Consider the following 23,962-nt stretch of genomic DNA (forward strand, 5'->3'; position numbering starts at 1 on the left):
CGGACCTAAAGTTCTGGAAACTTTCCCCATCGATGCAGAAAAGGAATGTTTATGCAGTCCCAGACCTTCCAATCAAGGAAATAATACAATATTTCAGTGAGATGGAAATAAACATCAAGGCAAGTGATATTCTGAAGCCAACACCGCAGTCAACTCAAAGGATCTATGAGATATTACTAGAAGTATACTGTGGGATCAGAACATCTGATATGGTGTCTAGAATAGGGAACATAGAGGCATTTGAGGAATCTTTGTCGTACCTTCTTCTGCAGAAGAGGATGTCAGGCTTCCTCAGAAGAATAGGTATTGAGAATTTTGGCCTTAGAGATCTTGCACCTGATTCAAAAAGGCTTATTGGGATTCTGAGTGTCGTAGTGAACTTTTCGATGTTCAGAGACAACAAAAGACATGTGTATGAAAGAGTGTGCCGAATGAATGATGAAAAGTTGCTTCTTCGGAATGAGATAGACGAAAAGGTTCACAATGCAAGGAAAGAGCTTGAGATGTGCGAAAGAGATGCAAAGAAGAGCATTGAAGAGTCAAAGGAGGTTGAGAAAGAGATTTTGGTGCTTGAGTCTGAGCTTAAAGACTTCTACAAGCATCAGAGAGCCTTAGTCCAAGAGACGGAAAGAGTTAAAGCGGAGAGGAATGAGTACAGTGATAAGCTAAGCTCTTTGAGGCTAATGTTGCTTAATCTTAGCCAAGAGATAACATGCCTGAAGACACAGGTTGTGAGTGATCCGACAAAACTCATGGAGCTAGTTGACGAGATGAGATGCTTGATTTCCAAAGAAAACGAAATAGTGAGAGGATTGGAAGTAAAAAGAATGAACCTCAAGGAAAGAATTGATCTTATGGAATTGATGAAAGAGGATACAATGAAAGCAATTACATTATCTCTTTCTAATAAAGAGGCGGATAAAACCATTGATAGAACAAACAGAGAAATATCTGAGCTAGAGGTTCAGATAAAGAATCTTGATTCTGGAATTAATGCCTTGAAGATCCGGCTGAACCATGTTAATAGGCAGATTTCTCACATTGAGTCCAAAATATTCAACCTCCAAGACAATGACAAAAGGTGCTCTGAAGAAATATCTGCAAAACTTGAGAAGCTCAAGAACAACTATGGAGTTGTTTCTGATGAAAGAAACTCTATAAGAAGGAAGATTGAAGAAAATGTACGGCTAACAAAAAACATTGAGTATGAACTTGTAAAGAAGAGAAACGAGCATGTAAACGACATAACTGCAATACAGTCAGCTCTTTGCAGACTTAAGGATGACGTATTCAACTATTTTGCTGAGGCCAAGGGAGTGATTGACAAGGCCATGCCTAATTGAATAACATGATGTTTTATTAGAGAGAATTTTAATCCCTTAAGATGCTTCCTGAATCTGTCAACAACCTCTATAAGAATCTTGAGTCTGTAATTCTTCAGTTCAAGTCTCCAGCATTTGGAAGTTATTTTCTCAAGAAAGCCAAGGATGAATACAATGACATCTATACCAGGTCCTGCGGAAAGAAGGATGAAAGGGCAATTGAGAGGTATCTTAAAGATCAGGAAGAATTACTGGACATCCTTAGGAGGCAAACAACTATCTACAACATGTTTTACGATGATTCAAGTGGAATATAGTCATCTGTCTTATATAAGAGATGTTTTCGTTGCAGATGCTACGTACTGGAATTGAGAATGGATGGTGTACCATAAAAATTGCCGAGATAGAAGGAGTATTCTCATTAAAGAATCGCCAAAGCTGTGCATCTTACTTTTCGGATAATAAAAGTCTATTCCATCAAATGCTTTTTGAGCGAGGCATACATATAGGATGAATTTCCATAACCCATGGTTCTTAGTAGAATAAAGAAGATGCTATCTAACGTGAAAAGGAAAGGGCTGTTTGGGGATCTATATCGTGGAGGGGTGGCTCTGATGAAAGAGTGCACAGTGTCTGTGTCGGAGGCTGAGCTTTCATTTGTATCAAAGAAAAGCAAGATGCTATTCAATCTTGGTGAGATTGTATCGGTTGAATACGACGGCAAAGCCCTATGGTTTATTCATGACCAGAAGAAGTATCTTTTTACAAGCGGAGAAGTCCTAGGCTCTCTTTATAATAGCATGGCCCCTCTCATAAAGAAACCTAAGACTCTCTACCGCAAAAGAGCGGTATACTCAAGATACAACACAACCATAGGAAGATTTGAAGAGTCTGAGGGACAGGTGGATGTATTTATTGTAGAAGACGAGGTTTTTCTGATTAGAATAGAGACAAGAAATGACGTTGTACATTTCGAAGAAATAAGGACGGAGACACAGTATTATATGGATCAGAAGAATGCAACGTTTGTATGGTCTGTAATGGAGAATGGGGTTTTCCATACGTTTTCGTTGAGGTTCCTGGACAATCTTGATTTTCTTGAGTTTCTCAGTAAGTACATTGGATGCCTTTATAGGAATGTTAACCATGAAAGGAATGGGGATGAGGAGACGGAAAAGTACTTTGAAAAGATGGAGATAGAGAACTATAATCCTGACATGTCCGAGGATTCAGAGGAGGCTGAAGAGTATGAGAGTTGTGATGATGATGAACTTGAAAATCATTTTGGAGAGGCAGACGAGAAGAATAAGCATCTTGTTGTAGGAGACGAGATGGCCTTTATTACAAGAGGAAAGTCAGTGGGGGTATTCAAGAACACAAATGATGGCCTAGAATTCAAGGCAAACATTAAGGATGTACTGGATGATGATGTAGAGAAGATAATCACACATGACAACTGCTCCTCACTAATTTTTTTGGACAAGAGTGAAAGAGATAAGTTGCACAAGCTGGATGTAGAAAGAGGAGAGGTTATTGAAACATGGGATGTTCAAAGGAACGTTAATGACTACTTTGATTCACAGAAGTTAGTTGATACTGGGTCACTTATTGGCCTTTCTGACTACTCTGTGTTTAGGATTGATCCAAGGGCAAAAAGCAAGGTTGTTGAATCGAAGGATTACAAAACAAAGAATGGGTTCAATTGCGGGATGGCCACAAGTTCTGGGCATGTTGTCGCCGCAGGGAAGGGAGGAGACCTGAGGCTCTACGACAAGATTGATAAAAGGGCAAAATCCCTTCTTCCAGGATTTGGAGATGAAATCAAGTACATAGACGTCACAAGCAATGGAAGACATATTGTTTGTACATGTAAAAACTATCTAATGCTGACGACTGTTCCTGGAGACTACAAGCAACCTATCGGAAAAAATAAGCCTGTCCCAAAAAGACTTCAATTAAAGCCAGAGCATTTGGCATACATTAATGAGGAGATAGACTTTACGCCTGCAAAGTTCAGCACGGATGCCTCTGAGAGCAGCATAATAACAAGCACCGGAAGTTATGTGGTCAAGTGGAATTTAGACGATGTGCTTAATGGAAAGCTGTACTCGTATCAGCTGGCCAAATGCAATGATTTGGTTATTGCAGACAATTTTGAGTTTGGAGAAGACAGTAATGTCATCGTGACTATGCCTGATGACATAAGAAAAGTTAATGTTCGAAACCTCAAAAAGCCTGGGAGAAAGATGTGGAGATGACTGTGTATTTATGATGAATAAATGTTTTTGATTATTTCTCTTTGAAAAGAACACCGATGTATCACCCTGAACATGGCTCTTAATCCTATTAAATTTGAATACAAGGAAGACTATACAAAAAACATTCCAAGAATCTTCAATAAGGCTGAGGTGGTGTTTAATGATATAGGACATTCCCCTCGAAAGTTTATATTTCCTTGCACTGAAAACATTGAGTACCGTAGGGTTAGAATAGTGGAGATTGAGAAGCTCGAGGCTAGTTGGAGAGATGTTTATCGTATAAAGTTTGATGAGAAGTTCCACTTTAAGCCTGGGGATTCTATTGGAATGTTATGTCCCAATAATGATACTTTGGTGGATGAGATTATGGAGGTGTTTGAGGTCAAGAATTCTTACTGTCAGATAAGAAGGCCAGGAAAGAATTCATTCAGCTATACAGGATCCATTAGAGACTTTTTCAAATACTATTTCGACTTCACAAGCCTTCCAAGGAAATCATTATTGGCTAATCTGGCAAAAGGTTGCACAGAAACAAATCGGAAGTACATTGAGTATCTATGCTCTAAAGAAGGGATAGTAGACTACCTTGGCATGGGAAGAAGGTGGAATAACATTATCGACATTATAAAGACCTTTGAGTGTAGGCCTGTGTTGGAAGAAGTTATAGGAGAATGTGAGATAGTAAAACCCAGGTACTTCTCTTTGATAAATAAGATTGGGGAGGAATCTGAAATCCTTGTTGGCATAACAAATAAGATCTTCGATGGATTTGTCAGGTACGGACATGTCTCCGACTTTTTAGTTAGATCTGAGGTAGAGGAGGTTGAATTGTCCTTGAGAATAAACCTTCTTTTCAGGATGGATTATGGTAGTAGAAAGCTATTAGCAATATGTACAGGAACAGGAATAGCACCTTTTCTGTCATTTGCGTCCAATCTCCAACCACATCAAAGCATCTGGATCATATATGGATTCAGGAACGACGAGGACGACCTTTCCAAACTAATAGGGCCTGATAAGAATGTAAGGGTCTCTAGAGTCAAGTCTAGTACCGGAATTTACGTCACAGATTACTTGGTGGAAAGGATCGATGAAATCAAAGGGTATGTCGATGAAGAATGCATCGCTTATGCCTGTGGAAAAATGGAAACACAGAAACGAGTCTTCGAGATATTTAAGAATGAGCTTCCTCACGTTGTAGAGGCCAAGCGGTTGGTTTTCGATCAATGGGGATAGGATTTCATATTTTATTGTTCATGACATGCCTGAAGATTCAACCGTAGAGTAGTTTATTTATCCAAGAAAGAATGCCTGACAGTTTTTGAAATAATACCCATCACTATTGCAAAAATGAAGATGCCAATGGAGACCATGATAAGAAACATACTGAATCCTCTAGTCGTCTTTTCTGTCCCAACAAAACCATCCAGTGAGGAGAAATAAACCTGGTCATTCATAAAGCCTACACCAGTTATCGGTACGTCATACACTTTTCTTCTTTTACTCAGGACACATCTATCAAATAGATAGATATAGCCATCGGCTGTTCCAACAATAGTCCTCTGGCCTTCACATGACATCACGGTGATCTTTGGAATGTTATAGATCTTTTCATGATCACCTTGAAAATACAAGCTAGAATCTTTTCCTTTTAGATAATATACAAGCATTCCATTATTATAAGCTATTCCCCCAATTACCTTTTCATAAGAATACTTCTTAGAGTTATATACAAAATTGTATCTTCCATCCTCATAGACAATCTTGTGAGCCAATCCTGAAGTTATAAAAAACCCTTCCCAATTACTGACTATATCAGATTTTCCTTCCTCTCTCTTCAAGATAATCTTCCCATTCTTCCTGCAAGGCCTGTATATGTATTCCTCATGAGACTCATCACTGAGCAATGATCCATTCGCCTTCTTTCTTTTTCTTTCAGGCTTCAACAAATCGTCTAGTGAGCCAGGCGTGCTAATCACGTCATAGAATCCATACAGTTTTTTGTCACTGACCACATACAAGTCTTTAACAAATATTTGTGAGGACACCTTTTTTCTTACTTTCTTAATAAGTACAAGGTCAAACCCGTTAAATCTAAGAAGATAAAAAAACACCTCTCCAGAGGCTGTGAGATGCAACTCTGCCCTGCCGTCCTTAGTTTTCAGTTCATCTTCCATATTCTTGTCACAGGAACAAGAACCTGAAACTTTACATTCTGATTCATTTGGATTATGGGATTCATCCTGGATACCACCCAGATTCTCCTGGCTCTGCGTGGAAGAAACAGCACTTTCCTCCTCGTCATATTCATCCCATGACATGTCATCTTCCCCGACCTGGTGAAATTCATCTGAAGAGCTACAGACAGCTACATCTATAATGATATCATCAGTCTCATAGCAAGCCAGTTCTTTAAGGTTCGATCCTTCCAGAACCTTAATCCCGTTGCCCTTTCCAAATTCCTTTTCTCCTCCACCTCCTCCCACAATGACAAATCCATCTTTCACTCGTAATGTAAATACAGGAAGGGAAATCCTCATTTAATGGGTTAGGAAAAGATAAATAAAAATCCCTCAAATACCTTTAATCCATTTCTATTTCACATCCCTAGAATACAGTCTTTAATTCTTTTTCTTATTGAGCTAAGGGTAGGCTTGTCCACCTTCCCACCGTGAGTCTCAACCCCAATAACATTGCAGTTCTTTATGTAAAAATTTCCTGGAGCTCCCCTCTTAATAAAATAGAATGTTGGTATGGTGTTGAATATCTCTCCTACATCTCTTATATTCCATCTGCTAACTTGCCATTTTGTTCCATCAAGAAATATACATACAACCCTCTTCCAATCCTCAGATGTAAATCTTGATACATCATCCACCGCAGCAAACTTATATCCATCAATGTTTAACTCCACCTTCTCAACTTCACTGATCTGGATCCCTTCAGAGCATTTGCCCTCTTCAAAAAACTCCTTGATGTTACTCAGATTTACAGGAGAAGATACAGACTGGGGAACTACGATATAATAAACTGTTGGCTTGCTTTCACCTTCTTTCTTACAAAGATCATCTAAATAACTGTAGTCTCGGAATCCAATGTATCGAAAGTCTGGTCCATCAATCTTGGCTTCAATGGTCGCCTCCTTGAAACTTTCAATTTCCTCTACAATAATCTTCTGGTCTGTATAGTATATCTTCCCTATCCCACTTTCCCGGCATAACGTCATATATGCAGTATACTTCTTATCCTTGTTCAGCAGGTAGAACAAAACCTGCTCAAGGGTATATTCTTTGGTTTCCGTTCCCTTAAATTTAATAGTTTGTTTGGGAGATACCTTCTTTCCACCGATTGTTATTTCATCTGGATCCATCCTGCATGCATTGGGTTCTCTAAGCGCCCTCTTCAACAGATCCATTCAAAAGGGCACTTTTGAGGAGCCTTTTATTCAAACCTTGCAAAAGAACCTCCAGAATCCCTTCCATAATCAAACCAAAGTACTTTTATTGACAGGTATCGATCCTTTCCCTTGTATCATGCTCCACTCCTTAAGCTTTTGTTAACAAAGTAATCATCCAGAGTTTCTCCGTCAACAATTCCACGGTCCTTTAGTTCCAAAACACGAGGATGGAGTATCTCTAGATTAAAGGGAGGATCGGCGAATAAGTTGCTAAGAAGCCTTACAAACGTAATAGCCTCCTTTTTGTCCCGAGGAGTAAATGTGAATAGAAAGGACAGATCGAAGGTGTACTTGTGTGCCATAAAGTATCTTATCAAGTCCAATGCCATAAATATAGGCCCATTGTTGATTAGCATTCTTATTTCCTCTTCAACCTTGTCATTGTCGTCAACATTTGGGTCCTCAAGATTATCAAAAATATATGAATATACATACTGATGCTCGTCCTTAACCTTATTTAGCATGGCCCTAACTCCTTCTGCATTGATTTTTGAATGTATTCTGAATTCCTTAGCAGAAACGAAATTCTTATTGATAAAGTCAACAATGTCATCTCTGAACTCATCCCGAAGTTTGTTCTTCCTTAGAAACTTCTCTGCAACTTCATAGACATTTTCATCATTGTTGAATGAAAGAGTGTAGTATTTGTTTTCAAGCTCAACCTGGAATGTGTTATCATAAGACTTGGCCTCTTCTCCTTTACCAAGAAGGATCCACTCTCCATTCATTTCTTGATACACATCCCCGCTGATAATCTTGAACTTTTGTCCGTCAGATACAAACTCTCCATCCTTCAATGACGATCCTCGTGAATTTCTTATTTCCTCAATAGCCTTCTTCGCTTCATCTGAAGGATTTGAGGAGTACACATATAGCCTTCCATCGCTTCCTCCAAAATATATCTTATCTTCCCATCCAAAGGCTGCCCAGCATGATGTTGTAGGTATAGATATATTCTGAATTGGTCTGAGGTTTTCATCAAACACCATAACCATTCCATTCTCTCCAGTGCATATAACTAGGCTTTTACCATCCCTTGTATAAGAGGATATACTATACATAAAGTTTTTTGTCGAATAATGCTTCATAACCCTTCCATCCAATGACGTCTTGAGAACTATACCTTCGTTATCAACAGAAAAGATGCTTTTGTCTAAAACCGTCACACTTCTGACATATGAAAGATGATAGTTAAATGTGCTCGTCAAAACACCATCCTTAAAAATCCTGATCAATTTATCGCTACATCCCGTCACAATAGTATTTTTGTCGATAAATTTGACACTCCACACAACTGTGGGGTGTGGAATCCTCTGCACTAATCCATTCTTGTCGTTATTCATTTGCCCCGGCTCCCAAATAATTACTGTGCAATCCCACGAGCTGGAAACAACAAGATCCCCTATAGTATCTAAGCAGCATACATTGGAGGAATGTCCTTTTAAGAATCCAACAGGCATGGTTTTCGACATTTCTTCTTTACTTTCGATTTGAAATTGGCACTCATCTACAGAATACACAACTATGCTTCCATTCTGACACCCGACAAACAGGAGCCCATTTCCAATTGCGATGCAGTTGATGTATCCTTGTCCAGGCTCAATCCCCATATTCCTGCTAAAATCATGGCCATACACTCTTATCTTTCCCTCTCTTCCCCCTCCAATAACCATCCTATCATTTACAAGAAGTGTTTTCACATCAGAGCTGCTAATCTTTACAATTCTCTCCACTCCAACCATCCGGTCAGGGTATAAAAAGATACATTTAATTCAGGACTTTACCCACTCCAGGAATAAGACATACTCCAAACCTCAGTCTACTATTCCATGCTTCTTCTTATGCTCTTCACTGTATCCATAGTCAAAGAATAACTCTTCATTCTTATCTATGTCTCTACTTGCATAAAATCCAATCCGTCTAATCCCATTCACAAGTAGAATGGATACATTTAGATTTGGATTCTTTTTCGAGTGGTTGATGAATCTGGACCTATTTCCTATGAACCTAGAATCAACGACATAGAGAGGAATTCCTCCCCTGTTATACAGATCAAACAGATACGAACATCCTCTCAGATCGTAAAAGGCTCCCCTTCTCTCAGCCTCTTCGTTGCTTATTATCTCTCCTACATATTCAATAACAAACTTGCCTCTCGATATCTTCTCCTTAGCAAACAAGCCGTATCCTTCCACCCCGCTAGGTGCCACAAATGTTGGCTCTGCATTGCCCATCTGTAAATCCTTGTTTCCACATAAGCTACATGAACATATTTGTATGCATTCCCTCATTGCTCGTCTGCATGCACATTTATCATCACATGCCACAGGACACATACACCCCATGAAGAAGTTTTTACATCCCACGCAAAGGCATGACATCTCACAGTTAGTCCTGTTAGATGCACATATGCATCCATTGTTTTCTACACAGTCTCCAGGATGGTCGCAGGGTGTAAAGAAGGCAGAGGGATCTATATTGCCTCTGTTATTATTTCCTATTACATACTTATGGCGCCCTACCAAAGCTGCACAAGATTCCTTTATTTCTTCGCATGGTATATATTTTCTATGTCTAAGGTAGAAAAGTAAGGATGCTATGCATCCATATCCTTGGGACATCCAGCAATCCCTGTAAAGAACACTGTAGGTCGATTGATCTATGTCGTTCTTTGTGATACTTTTATGTAACCTTTTCATTTTCTTGCACACCTCCCCACAAACTTCTTTAGATTCGGATTTTGAGCCTGATGGATTACTTTCAAATCCTACAGGCTTAATGCAGACCCCTTTTGTCCTGGAGTGCCATTTACATCCGAAGATGAAACACACGTTGCAAAACAACCTTCTCATTTCTAAAAGTTCACCACCCTTAGAATATTTCTCATTGTGCCTCAATCCATCCACAGCGTCAAAGCTATTATAAAATGCCCCTTCTTCTGTTTTCTTACTGCATGGCCATTGTTTTTCCAATAGTCCTATCTCTTTGAATTCTGCTAGATTTATAAGCCCAAATGCACCTGGTATACATGGAACAAATCTCAAAACAGGATCATCTTCTGTTTTTATGCTTATGTTTGTGAAGGTAAAGAAGGCACTTCTAATATCCGGTTCGATCCTTGGAATTACTATCTTTTCGACTGAAGGCTGAAAGTCACTGGAGTCAGAATGCCTCTTCGTAGCTAAGTCAGAAGGATTTTCTTTTTTCTCCATTACTCTCCTCATTTTCTTCTTGTAGCCAAGTGCAGGGTCTTTATAGAGCCTTGACATCCAGATTGGTACTATTTTGTTCAATGACTTGTTTATTCCATTCTCAGAACCCATGGCAAACAAGAAGCGCCCGAGCTTTGAGCAGGAGTTTATTGACTCATTTGTCAGCGACGAGGTTATCAACTGGAGGTTTGATATGATCCTTCTTGATGATACTCTAAAAGCCCGTTTAGGCCAAGAAGAGTAAGATATTAATTGTGAATTCTCTTCCCCAAAATGCAGGTGAATACTTGGCCAGCTCCTCCGAGATTCAAGAAGAAAGTGCCTCCAAAGATACCATCCTCATACGTAAGCTTTGGAACAAGTTATAAAGTGGAAAACAGTGTTCCTATAAACACGTCATTCCCCTCGATGAAGTTCGATAAGGACAGATTCAAAGAACTCGTAAATCTTTCCTTCTCCGCATTCATTGAGCTACTTGCATTTCCGCTTGATCATGAAGAGCTAATAGAAATAATAAGCAGTACACACCTTGAAATCAATCAAATTCTCAATGGAGGCAAGGGAATGGAAGCTATATCTGAAATTAGAAGGATTAGAAACGACCATATAAGAAACAAAAATAGGATAGCAGAGGAAACTCGAAGAAAAATATCATACTTCAAAATATAAACCTTATAAGTTTACAGTGATGCTTGAATCATGTGAGATCCATTGTCATAAAACGCGAGTCTTCAAGCAGGATGAATATCTGATCCCCAACAGCACAAAAGTCTTGGACCTTTTTTCTTTTAAAAGATTTCAATGTTTTAGGATGTGATCTAAATCCAATATCATTCATGTCAAACATAATTACGTCTTGTGATTCTATTAAAGCCACCAGTGTACTCCCGCTTATATCAAACTTCCGAAGTAATCGTTCCTCTAGTATGATTTCTCCAGCAAGCAAGGCCTCTGCCGAAGACTTTGATTCTTCGTATTTCAGAGAAATGACATGGATTCTCTTTTCTCCCGAATAGAAAACAAGAAGCTCTCCATAAAACCTGATGCATTCGATGGGAAACCTACATTCATGTGTGGATGAATAAATCGGAGTTGTGCATTCCAGTTTGTTCAAATATGATGGAATCCTCCATATTTTTATCGAACAGTCTGTTCCACAGGATGCCAGGTACCTCATATCATTACTCACATCTATTGATAAGACATAATCCCTGTGCCCACTATAACCTCCAAATATACAGACGCATGCTAGTTCAGAAATATCCCACATCTTTATTGTTGTGTCTTCGCTGCAGCTTAGCAGATACTTGTCCTTGTATCTTTTGATTGAGGAAATGCTTCCTCCATGAGCCTTAATGTGCCCTATAAATGTTCCCTTGGATAAGTTCACCATTTTTATGATCCCAAGCTTGCCTCCAAGTGCAAGCGAGATATCGTTCCCCGCCATAAAGAACTCACTGCATTGAAAGTTCTCATCGGGATGCTCGTCAAGAATTCTTTGAACAACCTTGAGGCCATCTCTGTATGATACAATTACTGAGCTTCTTTTCCCAGCCAATGACACGATCCTGTGCTTATTGCAAATACTCATGGATTCAAAACATGCATTTGGTATTTCAATTATCGAAGACATGGGGTAGATGAAAGGCATAACTCATTGGAATCCAGTGCCAAAAGCATGGAATCCCTCCAGATCAATCGACACAGATCTCCATCCAGGGATCTCCTGCTCTTTTTTTACTACTGTTACAAGATGTCCTCCACACCCAGCCCCTGTTATCTTTGCCTCAACACCAATCTCCCTCATTTTGTCCACTACATCTTTCATTTCTTCGGGACAGACCCCTAGCTCGTCCAGTAAGTCTTGATTCCTTCTTATAAGCTTGTACAACTCCTGCAATGTGAACTCCCTTTGCAGAAGCTTGTATGCTTCTTCTGAAACCTTCCCTATTTCGTCATACAATTCTTTCTTGCGTTTCCCTAACCTAATGGCTATCTCTGTGTTCTTAGGTATTTTGGCGTTGAAGATGAGTATTTTAAACCGAGAGAGATGGTGAGCAGGAAGCTTTTGCACAGTACCTTTCTTAAAAGAGATCAGGCCTCCAGTATAGCAAGCCATTACATCAACGCCAGATGCCTTTCCATGGAATACGTTTTCTATTTCAAGAGCTTCCTTTAATATGTCTGTGTTACGGGTCTTACCATATGATAATAGAAGAGATATGGCAGCACTTGTTCCTAATCCGCATCCCAATGGGGCTTCCAAGGAGAGAATCTTGCTAAACCCAGGAACAACATGCTTGTATTTCTCAATTAAGTTTATATGATTTCCTTCTGCATCAATGACAATAGTCTCACTCTTTTTAGAAGACTTCATCGTCAAATATCCATAGATGTCTACTGCAACTGCTAGGCATCTTTCTCCTGATAAGACGCTGTGCTCACCAAATAGTATCACCTTTAGGGGAGATCTGGCCAAATAAACCATCTAAAATAGGGCTTTAGAGCAAACATTATAAGCATGGAATAGGGTATCTATGAGGATACATATAAGATTCCTACTGGTCTAGTGGTTAGGATGTCTGCCTTTCAAGCAGGAGGTGGGGGTTCGATTCCCCCGTAGGGAATTCCTTTTTCTCCTTACTACCTCCACAAGAAGAAGGATCCTAGAGTAAATGTAAGTTGTAAATATATAGTCCAATTTATTTCCATCAGATATTATTCTGTTCTTAAGAACACTGGGGTAATTAAGGAACGTCCTAGACATATATTCACTCATCATCAAGAGGTATATTGAATCCAAGTGGCTCAAACAGATATCCTTTTCCTCTAAAGAACTTCGAGTGAAACTCCACCCAATTAAGCCGCATGGCATGAAGACATGATCCAAGACCCTCCATTCCAATAAGAAGAACAAGGGTTCCAAGGATATAAACACTAGAAAGTACAACTGGAGTAATAAATCCCTCCTTTCCTATTGTAAACTCATGTAGGACCCTAGTAAGCTGGGCATGGGCAAGAGAAACAGCCCATAATCTAAGATATGAAGAGGTATTGGAAATGAGTCCAAGCCCAAACTCAACAACATGGATAAACTGATTAATCCACAGACTCGAGATCTCTTCTCTTTTCACCATATTCTTAAATATCATGTATATAGGCTTGCCTAACAACATCCAAGGAATACATAGAAGCATTAGGAACAATAGAAAGAGGTTGCATCCGATGCTGGTAAGGATATATCTCCTCTGCAACAACAAACGGATTGGTAAACATGTTCACTAGAACTCCAATTATTGATGGATAGTTAGATGTGACTAGCCATTTGTATATTATTAGAAATACCATGTATCCCACAAATGAACAGAAGACGATCGTTTGGGGAATCAGCACACCATATATCTCTACAGGCTCGTTGAAATACATAGCATTCAAAAAGGAAATAACTACTCCCAAGCTCATGTGTAAAAACCCTATTATTATCGACATCTTCATCTTCATCGAGTTGAGAAAAACCATTTCATTCTTAGAATGATGCCACATATGGTCAACTCCAAATGGATAGGTTCGGTTACTGTCTCTGCTTGAAGTAAATAAAGGAATTGCAAGAGACCCAAAGTCGGAGTATAAAAGCCCAAAAAACATGGCTCCAATCGAAAAGGTTAGTATTATGTATTTCCCACTTACAATCATTTGCAAGGTTTCTGAGCAGTTCTTAAACCTCTTTGAATTCCTTATTAGATATACCGATAAACAGAGAAGCAGTAATCCGTGAAATACATCTCCGAACATGCATCCAAAAAGCATCGGAAAAGTAAATAATGTAAATATTGCAGGATTGATTTCTCCATACGATGGAACTGCATAAGTATTTGTAAGGATTTGAAAGGGCTCTGTAAACTCATTTGTCTTAAAGTAAGTGGGTGGCATTTCCTCGCTCTCTGTAATTTCAAATGCAAACAGGCTTGTTCCGTCTCCTTTAATCTCATTGATCCTTTTCAATTTGCCTATCTCCTCTCCAAGAATCCAGGCCTCCCCTACAAGGCAATCTCGATCAAAATCAAAGCTGAGTTTGTTAAGAGCCTGATAGATCTTCATCTCCTTATTTAGATAATATCTCCAGGTATTTGCAAGGTGGCGTATCTTTTCCTGCTCTTTTCTTATTGCTTCATCGTTGTGATCTTCAATCTGTTGCATCTGACTTATTGTTGCACTCAATTCAAGCAATCCTCGCTTGCACTCCCTGAATTTTTTATGGTCCAGTATCCTTCCTCCTAAGGAAGAAAATATATCCTTAACCTTTTCCAATGCCTCGCTCCCATGTGCAAATACAATAAATACGGCCTTTGTCCCGTCTTCCACATCCTTCGTTCTTATAACCAGATTTCTTCTCAATGCTTGGTGAAGCACCTTTCTTATCAAGAGCTTTTTTCCTTTCTCGACTATCCCAGTCATGAAATCAAACTGGACGAGATGTGCCTCCTCCGTAACTGTTCCAAGAAAATTCTCTGTCTCCTCTAGCATGTACAGGTCCTCCTTTAACCTGGTCTGATTCGTATCGGTCTCCTTCTTTATCGACTTCAGTTGTATCAATCTAGAAAAAAATTTGTTGACCTGCTCCTCTACCTGATCTATGTCACTATGCTTGATCCCTTCATCAACCTCCTTGACATCCCCAGTCAGATATTGTAGCCTGGAAATGAGCTTCTCCATGTGTGTTATCTCTCTGGTATATAGTAGATTCTCACTCTTGATATCCTTGTTAAGATCTTTGAAGTGAAGCAATCCATTCTTTCCTATCTCAGTAATCGTTTGCTTTGCTGTATCCTTGCTAAAATACATCGACACCAAACACATCTTTTCACTTCTTAGCATGATTATTTTGTTTGCTTGTCCTGATGAAATTAGGGAAGAACTTTTATTTACTTTGTTTCAAATTTACAAATCTTTACTTCGCAGGAAATCGAACAAATAAGGGTAGTCATTCTTCTCTTGCCGTTTTTGGAAAGAGGGGCTGAATAGGGATTTGCATCTTCAGAGTCTGTGCAAGAATAACTCGTCATTTCAAGCCCATCATACCCGCTTTAGAACAATAGATGGAGAGGAAGCTTTCAGTAAAATGGAAGGTGCCCAAAAGTGGGACAAGAACAGTTCCAAGGAAAATAGAAAGACCAAATATCTCGACATTGGATTTTTGGAATGAGGATGCTGGAAATCCTTTGCACTCTGATAAAGACCATGATGAATCAACAGATATGGATGCGTTTTTTACTTCCACAGACCATGCAGTAAATATGAAAGAAAAAGAGGTTTCTGTGTATTCGAAATTTACAATAAGAGAAATCAGAAAGATCGAGGATTTTGTGGTGTTAATAGGAGACAATGTCGAATGTCGCCTGTCTGGGGAATGGTGCGATGTTGAATACAGGGTAAATGATCGGGTTACTGTTATCCGTTGTATTTGTTGTTCTGAGCAGGATGAAGATTCCGACATTGATTGCCTGGATGAGATCTTTGAATCTGAATGTGAAGAACACTCTATGGAATGTGAAAAAGAAAATTTAAGACAGGGCACTCAAAGAAGCAAGATCTTTATTACTAACACAAAGAACTATCTCTTAGTAGAGGACGATCCTGTTGCCATCACGACGTTATCAGAATCTCTGACGTGCAGAAACAAACGCTACATAAGCTCTAAGATCGCCTCTATAAAGCTTTCCTATACAGATGTAAGAGTTCTTATTGGAGTTATAGTTCATTCCATCATGGAGAGGGCCTTAGTGCAAAAGAACTTTGCTTTTGATTTCTTAATAAACCAAGCAAAGAGAGGGATCTCCGAGAATGTCATGCTGATGTATAAGTGCGGAATTGATGAGAAGACAGCTCTCAACGAAACATTGAAACTAATAAGGAATATACACATGTTTAAGAACCACAAGTTTGAAGCTATTGAGACCGAAAAAAGACTCATGTCTCTTTTATTTAATATCAAAGGAGACGCAGATGCAATTGGAATTGATACGGTTTTAGAGATCAAGAGCACCAAGTCGCAACGGCCAGAGCATCGTGCGCAAGTAATCCTATATGCCCTCATGCTTAAAGAAAAGACAGGAGATGACTTCTCTCCATTCTTATACTATATCCCTGCTGGAGAGCTGGTTGAAGTTAAATTAAGACATCAAGAAATCAGAAGCTTACTAAACCTTAGGAACAAGATTGCTATATTCAGGGAGCCTTGCGAATGTGAATGTGAAGACCACAGTTGTAACGCTTTGCTAAAGATAAAGAGCTTAGAAAAGACGCACTTTCTAAGAAGGCAGCTAGATGCAATTGATGAAGAAGAGGCAAGGACGGTGGAGTCGTTTATCCCAGCGGTCCTCAGGTACCAAAGGGGTACTCTAGTTGGGTTAGATCTTCAAGGGGAAATGCCTTCAAACAATATACATTTGACCCTGTTCAGCTCTGATCTTGTAAGGATTTCAAAAGGAATTGTAGAGGAATCTAGTGGAAGCAAGTTACTAGTAAGGCTAAACGAAGAAATTCTTTTCAAGAAGGAAGAAAGGGTGTGTGTGTCTTTTGGAGTCTCTGATATATTTTTCAGGTTTATGAGGTTCTCACTTATCCATATTGCATATCCAAGATATTGCTCCTCAGAGGTGATTGGGGGATTTACCTTACCTATGGAAAAGATAGGTCTTGGAACAAGTAATAACCTCAATGAATCAAGTCTAAGCGATGGGGACTCTGTGCTAACGGAGGAATTGAACGAATGCCTTAACAGTGATAGGGAGGTCTTGGATAATGACGAAGAGAAAAAACCAAAGGAAAGACCTAGAATGGACGAAAATAGTGAGCACGAGGCTTCTTCTAATATATTAGGATCGTACAATAACTATGCACTAGATGAACATAAGATCCCAATACCTGAGATTTATAGAAAGGAGTTTTTACAACTGAATGACGACCAGCGTTCTGCATTGTTTTTATCGTTGAATTGTAGAAACTACAGAATTATACATGGGATGCCAGGAACAGGGAAAAGCACTCTTATATGTTTGCTGATCAAAATCCTTGTTCATCTCAAGAAAAAGGTCCTTTTGATATGTTACACAAACCTTGCTTTGGCAAACATTACAAAGAAATTGGACGGGATCAAAATATACACAGCTGGAAAGGAAGGTTTTTTCTTCAAAACGACTGCAGAGGCCATAGCATTCTTTGAAAATGTTGAGCTGGTAGTGGGAACATGCTTCTCGTTTGCAGACCCTGTCTATGTAAACAGACGATTCGATTTTTGTGTTGTTGATGAGGGATCCCAGATGCACCTTCTTCTGGCATTGATCCCAGTGAGCATTTCTACAAAATTCGTGATAGTGGGAGATCATCTCCAATTAAAGCCTCTTTCTAGAAGCTCCAAGGAACTAAGCCTTTCTCTTTTTGAATATCTACTTAGGGAGGATCACTCCAAGCTTCGAACTCAGTACAGAATGGGAAATGAGATAATGAGATTATCAAACACTCTATTCTATAATGACCAACTTATCGGTGAGAAAAGGCCATCTTCAGTCGAGTTTATAGATACGGATACGATAGATTTCATAGCATTGGTGCCTTCTTTTGAAGAATGTACCATTCTTTGTTATTTCAATGCACAAGTAGATCTGATAAGAGAAAAAACTAGATGCATTGTGGAGACTGTGGACAGATTCCAAGGTAGTGAGGATGACAGGGTTGTTGTTGTTTTTGACCCTGTTTCAAGATGTGAGGTGATGGAGAGTTGCGAAAGGCTTAATGTTGCTCTGACTAGGGCTAGAAAGCACCTTATTCTTGTCGGTAACAAGTCTAAAATGCTGGAAATAGATATATTGAAGAGGCTTATAAGTATCTTGTAAAAACAGCTGCTGGCCTTTATTGGCTTTTACCCTGTTTTTGGTTCCAAACGACTTACCCTTGAGCTGTGAGTATGCTGTTTTATGAGTTTTTTAGATCCAACATCGGAAAACGAATTTTTGTGATGCTAAAGGCGGGAGTGTATGTATCTGGAGTGCTAAATAGCATAGATCCATACCTCAACCTAAATCTTTTGAAGGTGAAGATACTTAGCAATCACCCTGGTCTGGATAGTATTTCTCTATGTTCTATACGAGGTTCGTCGATAAAATATATTCTTGCTGATAAGGATTCCAACCTATTGCAAGGAGTGAATGCTGGGAGTAGGCTCCGAATGGTGCTCGATAAATGCTATTGAATGCTATGGAATTCCACATGAATAAATATTACTGCTTTGCAATTACTATTTGTTTGTATTACCTAGCCCCATTTATTTTAGTTTAATGAAAGGGTATAATCAACGATTAAGGGAATCGACTGTTGCTATGAAGAACTTTGTGGAAGAATATTTGAGCAGAGGTATAGCAACATCGACCTGTGAAGAGATTTACCAGATTTCGTGTTATATGTCTAGGATCAATGCATGCAGAGAGCTTCTAAAGGTGGTCAGAAAGATGTCTAGAGCCTTTGTAGACGAATCAATAGAAAAGGCTTGCGAAGTGGACACTATAAACATAGGGAAGTATCTATACGAGTTTAATTTTCATTGGGATAGAAGCATGAATCTCTTTAGAAAGGTTTTTAGCCCTATCACACCGGTTGAGAGGGGATTTATTGATAAGTTATCCTCCAGGCTATTCACACGATTTGTGAAAGGGATTGAAGACAAGATATTGGAGTTTATAACATATAATATAAGAGAAGAAATAGACTGCGAAAGAAAGATGGAAAAGGCAAATGAATCTGGCCATGGTAATTGTGAATTCTCTGTTAACAAAAAGCAAAAATTAAGCCAAAGCGGCTCTGATGAGGTGGGGAAGGAAGTGCCAGATAGATTTGAATCGCTTTGTAGAAAGAAGCAGATTTCTGCCATAATCTGTATACTTCAAAGTAAAGGATGTTTTAACATGTTTTCAGAAAGAATTGTTGGATGCTTGATCTCTGCCCTCAGCTCAAGAATAAATGATGAGAGTCTTGACATTTCTGGGATAAAAGATCTTATTGATAAATATAGGAATGCTGAATATATGAAAGATTACTTTTATACGGTTGAATCCGGTTTGATACAGAGGATAGTCACGAATTATACAGACGAAGAGATCTTTAGCATTATGGATAGAGAAGATGAAATGAGACTGTCTGTAGGCTTTTTCTGCGCTTCAAACTCGGAAGAAAGACTTGTAGAAGCTATCGGTATGTATTGCAAGAAAATTATCAAAGGTCTTTCGATTGATGATTTTATCGGAGGGTACTATTGGATTTACCTTAAGTTTAGAGAAATAGAGAACTGTAAGGATGATGGATACCAAAAAATCAAGGAGGGGATTGGAAGATCCAAGAGGGATGTTGTGAACGCCAATATCGATTGTGCTGTGGAAAGTGTCTGCACATGGACTGATTCCCTATTAAGGGGAAGAATAGCTATCAAAGAAGATGTTATTGAGGGAATGGAACACACGGTTCTGATCCCAGGAACTAAAAAGGAAGTTAGAATGGACACAAAAAAAGCTTTGAAAAAGATAGGAATGGAAGAAATTCCTCTTGAGAGTGGTGTATGGAGAGAGTTTCTTCTGTCAAATATTTTTGAGATGATTGGAGAGATTTTTCACTTTTGTAACAATAAAGAGGTATTTGAAATGTCATTGCAAAATAAATTAGGAAACAGACTTGTTTCCCGATCTTCCATATCAACAGAATGGGAGAACCTGCTAATTGATAGAGTTGACCCGAGTAAATGTCGACTGAACAAGATGAGATGCATGATAAAGGATTTTTCTGAAAGAAAGTTATTTATGGAACATGAGATTTTGCTTCTTCGAGCATGTAAATGGCCCAAGTATGATGACGTTAGTCTTGGGATTCGAGATGCAGAAGAGATCAAGGAAAAGTACAGGCACATGGTGAAAAACAAAAGAAAGATAATTAAATGGAATGACCTGCTGTCGTCGTGTGAGGTTGAGTTCTTAGGACGTGTAGTCATGGTTACTTTGGTCCAATACTTGATCATAAAACTTCTAGCTGAAGGGGACCGAGACATTGATAATTTAAAGGTATGTAAAACTTGGGATAGGAATCTTGAAGTTCTGGTGAGAAAAGGATTAGTGAAGGTTAAGGAGAGAATATACTCTCTGAACTTGAATTTTTGGGAGGAGAACTATTCTGCGGGGTCGTTAATTCCTCATACCTTTGTATTGCAGGAGAAGCCTGAGGCTACAAAGATGTCAGATGGGTTGGAATCTTATAAGGATCTTTTGGATTGTAAAATAGTAAAGGAAATGAAGTCAAACAGAGTGCTAAATAAGAGTGAACTCAGAGAGCTTCTTGGACGAAACCATCCATTGGAAATACTCGATGAAAGAATAGAAAGCCTTGCGTGCAGAGAGTTTCTAAGCATTGAGGGAGAAAACATAAAGTATTTGCCATGATTCTCAGAACACACAGCTTGCACAAAACACTCATTGGATCCCTGTTTTTACAAAAGCCAATCAAGGTTCCCTAAATTCTAAACATTGCCTTGAAATTTATTTGATAAAAATGTTTTTCCCTTGAACTACAATGAACTTGGAAGCTCGAATTAAAAAGATAATGGAGGAGGCTAGATGCTCGTACGATGCCGCAAAAAAGGCGGACCAAGAATCCCATGGAAACCTAGATGTGGCCATAGAAACAGCTAAGAAGAAAGGGAATGTTCTGTATTCTGGAGGAAAAAGCGGGCTATATGTTGAAGAAAACCCTCAGAGAAAATCTATAACTCAATATAAAAATGGTATTCTAGTAGAAGATAAGTTCTATGACTTCTCAGTAAATGACAATATTAGACTTAAGAACATGCTGGAGAAAGGGACATTTGATGCATCTTTACTGGGGTTGCATGGGGATACAGCAGAGGTGGCCTATACCGAGAAACTAGAAGAAGAATACAAAGAGGAATCTAAGGCACATGAGACAGACCCAAAGGCGGCATTTATAGGGGAAGGAAGGCAGCTAGGAAATTCTAATAGAGACATTCCGCATACTAATATTGAAGACATATTAGAAATAGCCAGAGATGGGGATGTGCTATTCAAAGTCATGATTGGAAGTAAAAGGGTTAAAGTGAAGATGCTAAGATCTCAAACAATTGGAGATTTCTTTAACTACATGGAAAGATACTATGATTTCGGGCTTGTTTTGTCCTCCAACGGCAAGGAAATCCCTCCATCCCATAGTGTCGAAGAAATTGCAAACAAACTTGTCCTTCTTAGTAGAAGATGAAGCTGAACAATACAAGTTAAATTTATTAAATTTGATAAAACTCTGCTTCCTATGTTTTAGGATACTTCAATCTCTATGGAAGTGGGGTCATTATTTCAACCTAGGAATTGGAAAGCTCCGCAAGCATTCCTGAGTTTGGTGACGTTATCTTGATTGAAAGGAAAATCAAGTGAGTTAAATATTTCATAGGGGAGGTGGAGACCTGCATACACCAGTTCTATTTCTTTATATGATTCTTTATCTAAAAGAAGTACTTTGTCCATCCTTCGCACGGAAGATGCCCACAGCTTATTGATGCATGGAACGATACATTCTTCTCCATCGTAAATAAAAGCTCCTTCATCGTCACTTCCCTCGGCAACCTTTACAGCGCCTTCAGTCTCAGCTGCAACTCTAATAATTCCTTTCTCCTGAAGTATTGCAAGTATTCCATACATTCTAAGATATAAGCTTGGGAAATGAAAATTATAGTCTAAAGCCTCAAACATATCGGACTCGTAGTTCAAGATGCTTTCTTTGTTAGATTCCGGAAGTTTCTTTATAAGGGTATCTATATTTCCATGTATCTCCTCACATTTAGAAGCAAGTATCACTATTGCATACACTACATCTTTCATTTCCTTTTCATCTCTAAGCATTTTTCCAATGATTTTATCAAACATCTGTATAGACGTACTCCTTACCGTTATGGGTAGGTTCAGGCTTATACATATATTCATGATATCTCTTCTGTACATTGTAAGTTTGTCTGCCAAGCCCTTCATTAAAGGGTATGACCCACGTCCATTATATTGTTGTATTCTTAGGGAAAATTCGTTTTTAGCATACATTTCTGACCTTAAGTTGAGAAAAGAGATTTCAAATGAACCTCAGAACTACAGTAAATCTTCAGTACGGATAGGCAGAACGAAGACAGCTTAGTGGAAGAAAAACACCACTAGTAAGTGAAGATCATTGTTTATTTCAAGAGTTTTCTAAGATCGGAGTTGAGGTCTCCTGCTTTTTTCAATACCTTATGAACAGCCATTTCAAAGTCCTCCTGTGTTACATGAATTCTCCTTTCCCTTAAAGCGTACATTCCAGCCTCTGTACATACTGCTTTAACTTCAGCTCCAGAGCATCCAACCATTTTGCTTGCTATGATTTCAAGATCAATTCCTTTGGTAAGGTTCATCTTTCTAGAGTGGATTTTTAAGATCTCAAGCCTTGCGGATTCTTTTGGTTGAGGAAACTCAATCTTCCTATCAATCCTACCAGTTCTTAATAAAGCAGGGTCAAGAATGTCAATTCTATTTGTAGCCATGATGACCTTGATGTTGTTGTGGGATTCAAATCCATCGAGCTGGTTGAGCAGCTCAAGCATAGTTCTCTGGACTTCACTATCACTTCCCTTATTAGAATCTCCTCTTGTAGAGCCAATAGAATCAATTTCATCCATAAATATAATGGATGGCGCATGCTCCCTAGCCATAACAAAAAGCTCTCTTACTAGTCTGGATCCTTCTCCAATATATTTCTGGACCAACTCAGACCCAGAAACCCTTATAAACTTACACTGGGTATGATGAGCTACGGCTCTTGCTAATAAAGTCTTACCTGTTCCAGGCGGCCCATATAAGAGTACTCCTTTGGGCTGAGCAATCCCGAGATTTTCAAATAGCTCTGGATGTTTTATCGGGAGCTCAATAACTTCTCTGATCTCCTTAATTTGCTCATCAAGCCCCCCTATCATTTGATATGTGGAGTCAGGAACTTTCTCAACCATCATAAGTGATACAAGAGGATCTACCTTTGTGGGAAGTATCCTATGAACATCATACGAGTCACTGCGAAGAGCTACCCTCACACCAGGTCTGAGATCATCATAGTTTACTCCATGCTCTACTTTTACCAAGTACTTCCCATCTGGGTTTGTTTTTACTAGGACTTGCATCTTTCCCATTTTTTCCACAACTATTCCAACATTAGAGCTAGGCTCTTGTACAATAGATATCTCCTCCCTAAGAAACCTGACTCTTCTGTTCAGCTCTGCTCGCTTCTGTTCCAAGACCCGAAGCACCTTTGCCTTCTTCGCTATAAGCACTTCAAGATGATCCAACTTGTTGTTGTAGAAGTTTTTGCAAAATCCCTCTGCCATCCTACAAGGGATTACATTGACATGGATTTTGTCAGCAAACAAATCAACTTTATGAGGAAAAGAATTTCTAACAGTTTTAAGGAATATCGCATATATAAGACAGGCCGGAATGGTCTATATAAAGACTTTGCTTCTAGAACACCCACCATAGCAGCAGAACTCAACATTCAGGACGCTTATCGGCTGAGTTAGCTTAGTGGTAGAGCATGGCGTTGTGGCCGCCAAGATGCGGGTTCGATTCCCGCACCCAGCACTTTTGACGTGGACACAGG

At 39.1% G+C, this 23,962-nt stretch overlaps 19 protein-coding genes and 2 non-coding genes across 21 annotated transcripts; 11 read left to right on the forward strand and 10 right to left on the reverse strand.

Annotated features, from left to right (window-relative positions):
- Positions 1 to 32: 32 nt before the first annotated feature.
- On the forward strand, positions 33 to 1,343 carry EROM_091680 (kinetochore Nuf2-like protein; the record flags this gene model as incomplete). Its single annotated transcript, XM_009267006.1, has 1 exon — positions 33 to 1,343. The coding sequence occupies one exon, from the start codon at positions 33 to 35 to the stop codon at positions 1,341 to 1,343; it is 1,311 nt and encodes a 436-aa protein (XP_009265281.1).
- Positions 1,344 to 1,384: 41 nt separating this feature from the next.
- On the forward strand, positions 1,385 to 1,639 carry EROM_091690 (hypothetical protein; the record flags this gene model as incomplete). Its single annotated transcript, XM_009267007.1, has 1 exon — positions 1,385 to 1,639. The coding sequence occupies one exon, from the start codon at positions 1,385 to 1,387 to the stop codon at positions 1,637 to 1,639; it is 255 nt and encodes an 84-aa protein (XP_009265282.1).
- Positions 1,640 to 1,849: 210 nt separating this feature from the next.
- On the forward strand, positions 1,850 to 3,580 carry EROM_091700 (vacuolar import and degradation protein; the record flags this gene model as incomplete). The annotated part of the gene is made up of 1 exon (XM_009267008.1): positions 1,850 to 3,580. The coding sequence occupies one exon, from the start codon at positions 1,850 to 1,852 to the stop codon at positions 3,578 to 3,580; it is 1,731 nt and encodes a 576-aa protein (XP_009265283.1).
- Positions 3,581 to 3,652: 72 nt separating this feature from the next.
- Positions 3,653 to 4,816, forward strand: EROM_091710 (sulfite reductase subunit alpha; the record flags this gene model as incomplete). The annotated part of the gene is made up of 1 exon (XM_009267009.1): positions 3,653 to 4,816. The coding sequence occupies one exon, from the start codon at positions 3,653 to 3,655 to the stop codon at positions 4,814 to 4,816; it is 1,164 nt and encodes a 387-aa protein (XP_009265284.1).
- A 53-nt stretch (positions 4,817 to 4,869) lies between these two features.
- Positions 4,870 to 5,901, reverse strand: EROM_091720 (hypothetical protein; the record flags this gene model as incomplete). The annotated part of the gene is made up of 1 exon (XM_009267010.1): positions 4,870 to 5,901. The coding sequence occupies one exon, from the start codon at positions 5,899 to 5,901 to the stop codon at positions 4,870 to 4,872; it is 1,032 nt and encodes a 343-aa protein (XP_009265285.1).
- A 278-nt stretch (positions 5,902 to 6,179) lies between these two features.
- Positions 6,180 to 6,950, reverse strand: EROM_091730 (RNA polymerase II assessory factor; the record flags this gene model as incomplete). Its single annotated transcript, XM_009267011.1, has 1 exon — positions 6,180 to 6,950. One exon carries the CDS (start codon positions 6,948 to 6,950, stop codon positions 6,180 to 6,182), a length of 771 nt encoding a protein of 256 aa, XP_009265286.1.
- A 161-nt stretch (positions 6,951 to 7,111) lies between these two features.
- EROM_091740 (putative phospholipase activating protein) lies at positions 7,112 to 8,779 on the reverse strand (the record flags this gene model as incomplete). Its single annotated transcript, XM_009267012.1, has 1 exon — positions 7,112 to 8,779. The coding sequence occupies one exon, from the start codon at positions 8,777 to 8,779 to the stop codon at positions 7,112 to 7,114; it is 1,668 nt and encodes a 555-aa protein (XP_009265287.1).
- Positions 8,780 to 8,851: 72 nt separating this feature from the next.
- On the reverse strand, positions 8,852 to 10,360 carry EROM_091750 (SET domain-containing protein; the record flags this gene model as incomplete). The annotated part of the gene is made up of 1 exon (XM_009267013.1): positions 8,852 to 10,360. The coding sequence occupies one exon, from the start codon at positions 10,358 to 10,360 to the stop codon at positions 8,852 to 8,854; it is 1,509 nt and encodes a 502-aa protein (XP_009265288.1).
- Positions 10,361 to 10,522: 162 nt separating this feature from the next.
- EROM_091760 (hypothetical protein) lies at positions 10,523 to 10,918 on the forward strand (the record flags this gene model as incomplete). Its single annotated transcript, XM_009267014.1, has 1 exon — positions 10,523 to 10,918. One exon carries the CDS (start codon positions 10,523 to 10,525, stop codon positions 10,916 to 10,918), a length of 396 nt encoding a protein of 131 aa, XP_009265289.1.
- A 28-nt stretch (positions 10,919 to 10,946) lies between these two features.
- EROM_091770 (WD40 domain-binding protein) lies at positions 10,947 to 11,882 on the reverse strand (the record flags this gene model as incomplete). The annotated part of the gene is made up of 1 exon (XM_009267015.1): positions 10,947 to 11,882. One exon carries the CDS (start codon positions 11,880 to 11,882, stop codon positions 10,947 to 10,949), a length of 936 nt encoding a protein of 311 aa, XP_009265290.1.
- A 21-nt stretch (positions 11,883 to 11,903) lies between these two features.
- Positions 11,904 to 12,626, reverse strand: EROM_091780 (mevalonate kinase; the record flags this gene model as incomplete). The annotated part of the gene is made up of 1 exon (XM_009267016.1): positions 11,904 to 12,626. One exon carries the CDS (start codon positions 12,624 to 12,626, stop codon positions 11,904 to 11,906), a length of 723 nt encoding a protein of 240 aa, XP_009265291.1.
- Positions 12,627 to 12,851: 225 nt separating this feature from the next.
- Positions 12,852 to 12,923, forward strand: EROM_091790. Its single transcript has one exon. It is a non-coding gene; the product is annotated as a tRNA-Glu (tRNA).
- Positions 12,924 to 13,020: 97 nt separating this feature from the next.
- Positions 13,021 to 13,446, reverse strand: EROM_091800 (V-type ATP synthase; the record flags this gene model as incomplete). The annotated part of the gene is made up of 1 exon (XM_009267017.1): positions 13,021 to 13,446. One exon carries the CDS (start codon positions 13,444 to 13,446, stop codon positions 13,021 to 13,023), a length of 426 nt encoding a protein of 141 aa, XP_009265292.1.
- EROM_091810 (V-type ATP synthase) lies at positions 13,391 to 15,124 on the reverse strand (the record flags this gene model as incomplete). The annotated part of the gene is made up of 1 exon (XM_009267018.1): positions 13,391 to 15,124. The coding sequence occupies one exon, from the start codon at positions 15,122 to 15,124 to the stop codon at positions 13,391 to 13,393; it is 1,734 nt and encodes a 577-aa protein (XP_009265293.1).
- A 380-nt stretch (positions 15,125 to 15,504) lies between these two features.
- EROM_091820 (DNA helicase) lies at positions 15,505 to 18,141 on the forward strand (the record flags this gene model as incomplete). The annotated part of the gene is made up of 1 exon (XM_009267019.1): positions 15,505 to 18,141. One exon carries the CDS (start codon positions 15,505 to 15,507, stop codon positions 18,139 to 18,141), a length of 2,637 nt encoding a protein of 878 aa, XP_009265294.1.
- A 71-nt stretch (positions 18,142 to 18,212) lies between these two features.
- On the forward strand, positions 18,213 to 18,497 carry EROM_091830 (U6 snRNA-associated ribonucleoprotein; the record flags this gene model as incomplete). Its single annotated transcript, XM_009267020.1, has 1 exon — positions 18,213 to 18,497. The coding sequence occupies one exon, from the start codon at positions 18,213 to 18,215 to the stop codon at positions 18,495 to 18,497; it is 285 nt and encodes a 94-aa protein (XP_009265295.1).
- Positions 18,498 to 18,582: 85 nt separating this feature from the next.
- On the forward strand, positions 18,583 to 20,724 carry EROM_091840 (hypothetical protein; the record flags this gene model as incomplete). The annotated part of the gene is made up of 1 exon (XM_009267021.1): positions 18,583 to 20,724. The coding sequence occupies one exon, from the start codon at positions 18,583 to 18,585 to the stop codon at positions 20,722 to 20,724; it is 2,142 nt and encodes a 713-aa protein (XP_009265296.1).
- A 130-nt stretch (positions 20,725 to 20,854) lies between these two features.
- EROM_091850 (hypothetical protein) lies at positions 20,855 to 21,553 on the forward strand (the record flags this gene model as incomplete). Its single annotated transcript, XM_009267022.1, has 1 exon — positions 20,855 to 21,553. One exon carries the CDS (start codon positions 20,855 to 20,857, stop codon positions 21,551 to 21,553), a length of 699 nt encoding a protein of 232 aa, XP_009265297.1.
- Positions 21,554 to 21,648: 95 nt separating this feature from the next.
- EROM_091860 (nucleotide excision repair factor TFIIH/TFIIKsubunit cyclin H-like protein) lies at positions 21,649 to 22,191 on the reverse strand (the record flags this gene model as incomplete). Its single annotated transcript, XM_009267023.1, has 1 exon — positions 21,649 to 22,191. The coding sequence occupies one exon, from the start codon at positions 22,189 to 22,191 to the stop codon at positions 21,649 to 21,651; it is 543 nt and encodes a 180-aa protein (XP_009265298.1).
- A 320-nt stretch (positions 22,192 to 22,511) lies between these two features.
- On the reverse strand, positions 22,512 to 23,690 carry EROM_091870 (26S proteasome regulatory subunit 8; the record flags this gene model as incomplete). Its single annotated transcript, XM_009267024.1, has 1 exon — positions 22,512 to 23,690. One exon carries the CDS (start codon positions 23,688 to 23,690, stop codon positions 22,512 to 22,514), a length of 1,179 nt encoding a protein of 392 aa, XP_009265299.1.
- A 182-nt stretch (positions 23,691 to 23,872) lies between these two features.
- EROM_091880 lies at positions 23,873 to 23,943 on the forward strand. Its single transcript has one exon. It is a non-coding gene; the product is annotated as a tRNA-His (tRNA).
- The last annotated feature ends 19 nt before the right edge of the window (positions 23,944 to 23,962 follow it).

This window comes from Encephalitozoon romaleae, chromosome IX (genome assembly GCF_000280035.1).
Source record: "Encephalitozoon romaleae SJ-2008 chromosome IX, partial sequence".
Classification (NCBI taxonomy): domain Eukaryota; kingdom Fungi; phylum Microsporidia; family Unikaryonidae; genus Encephalitozoon; species Encephalitozoon romaleae.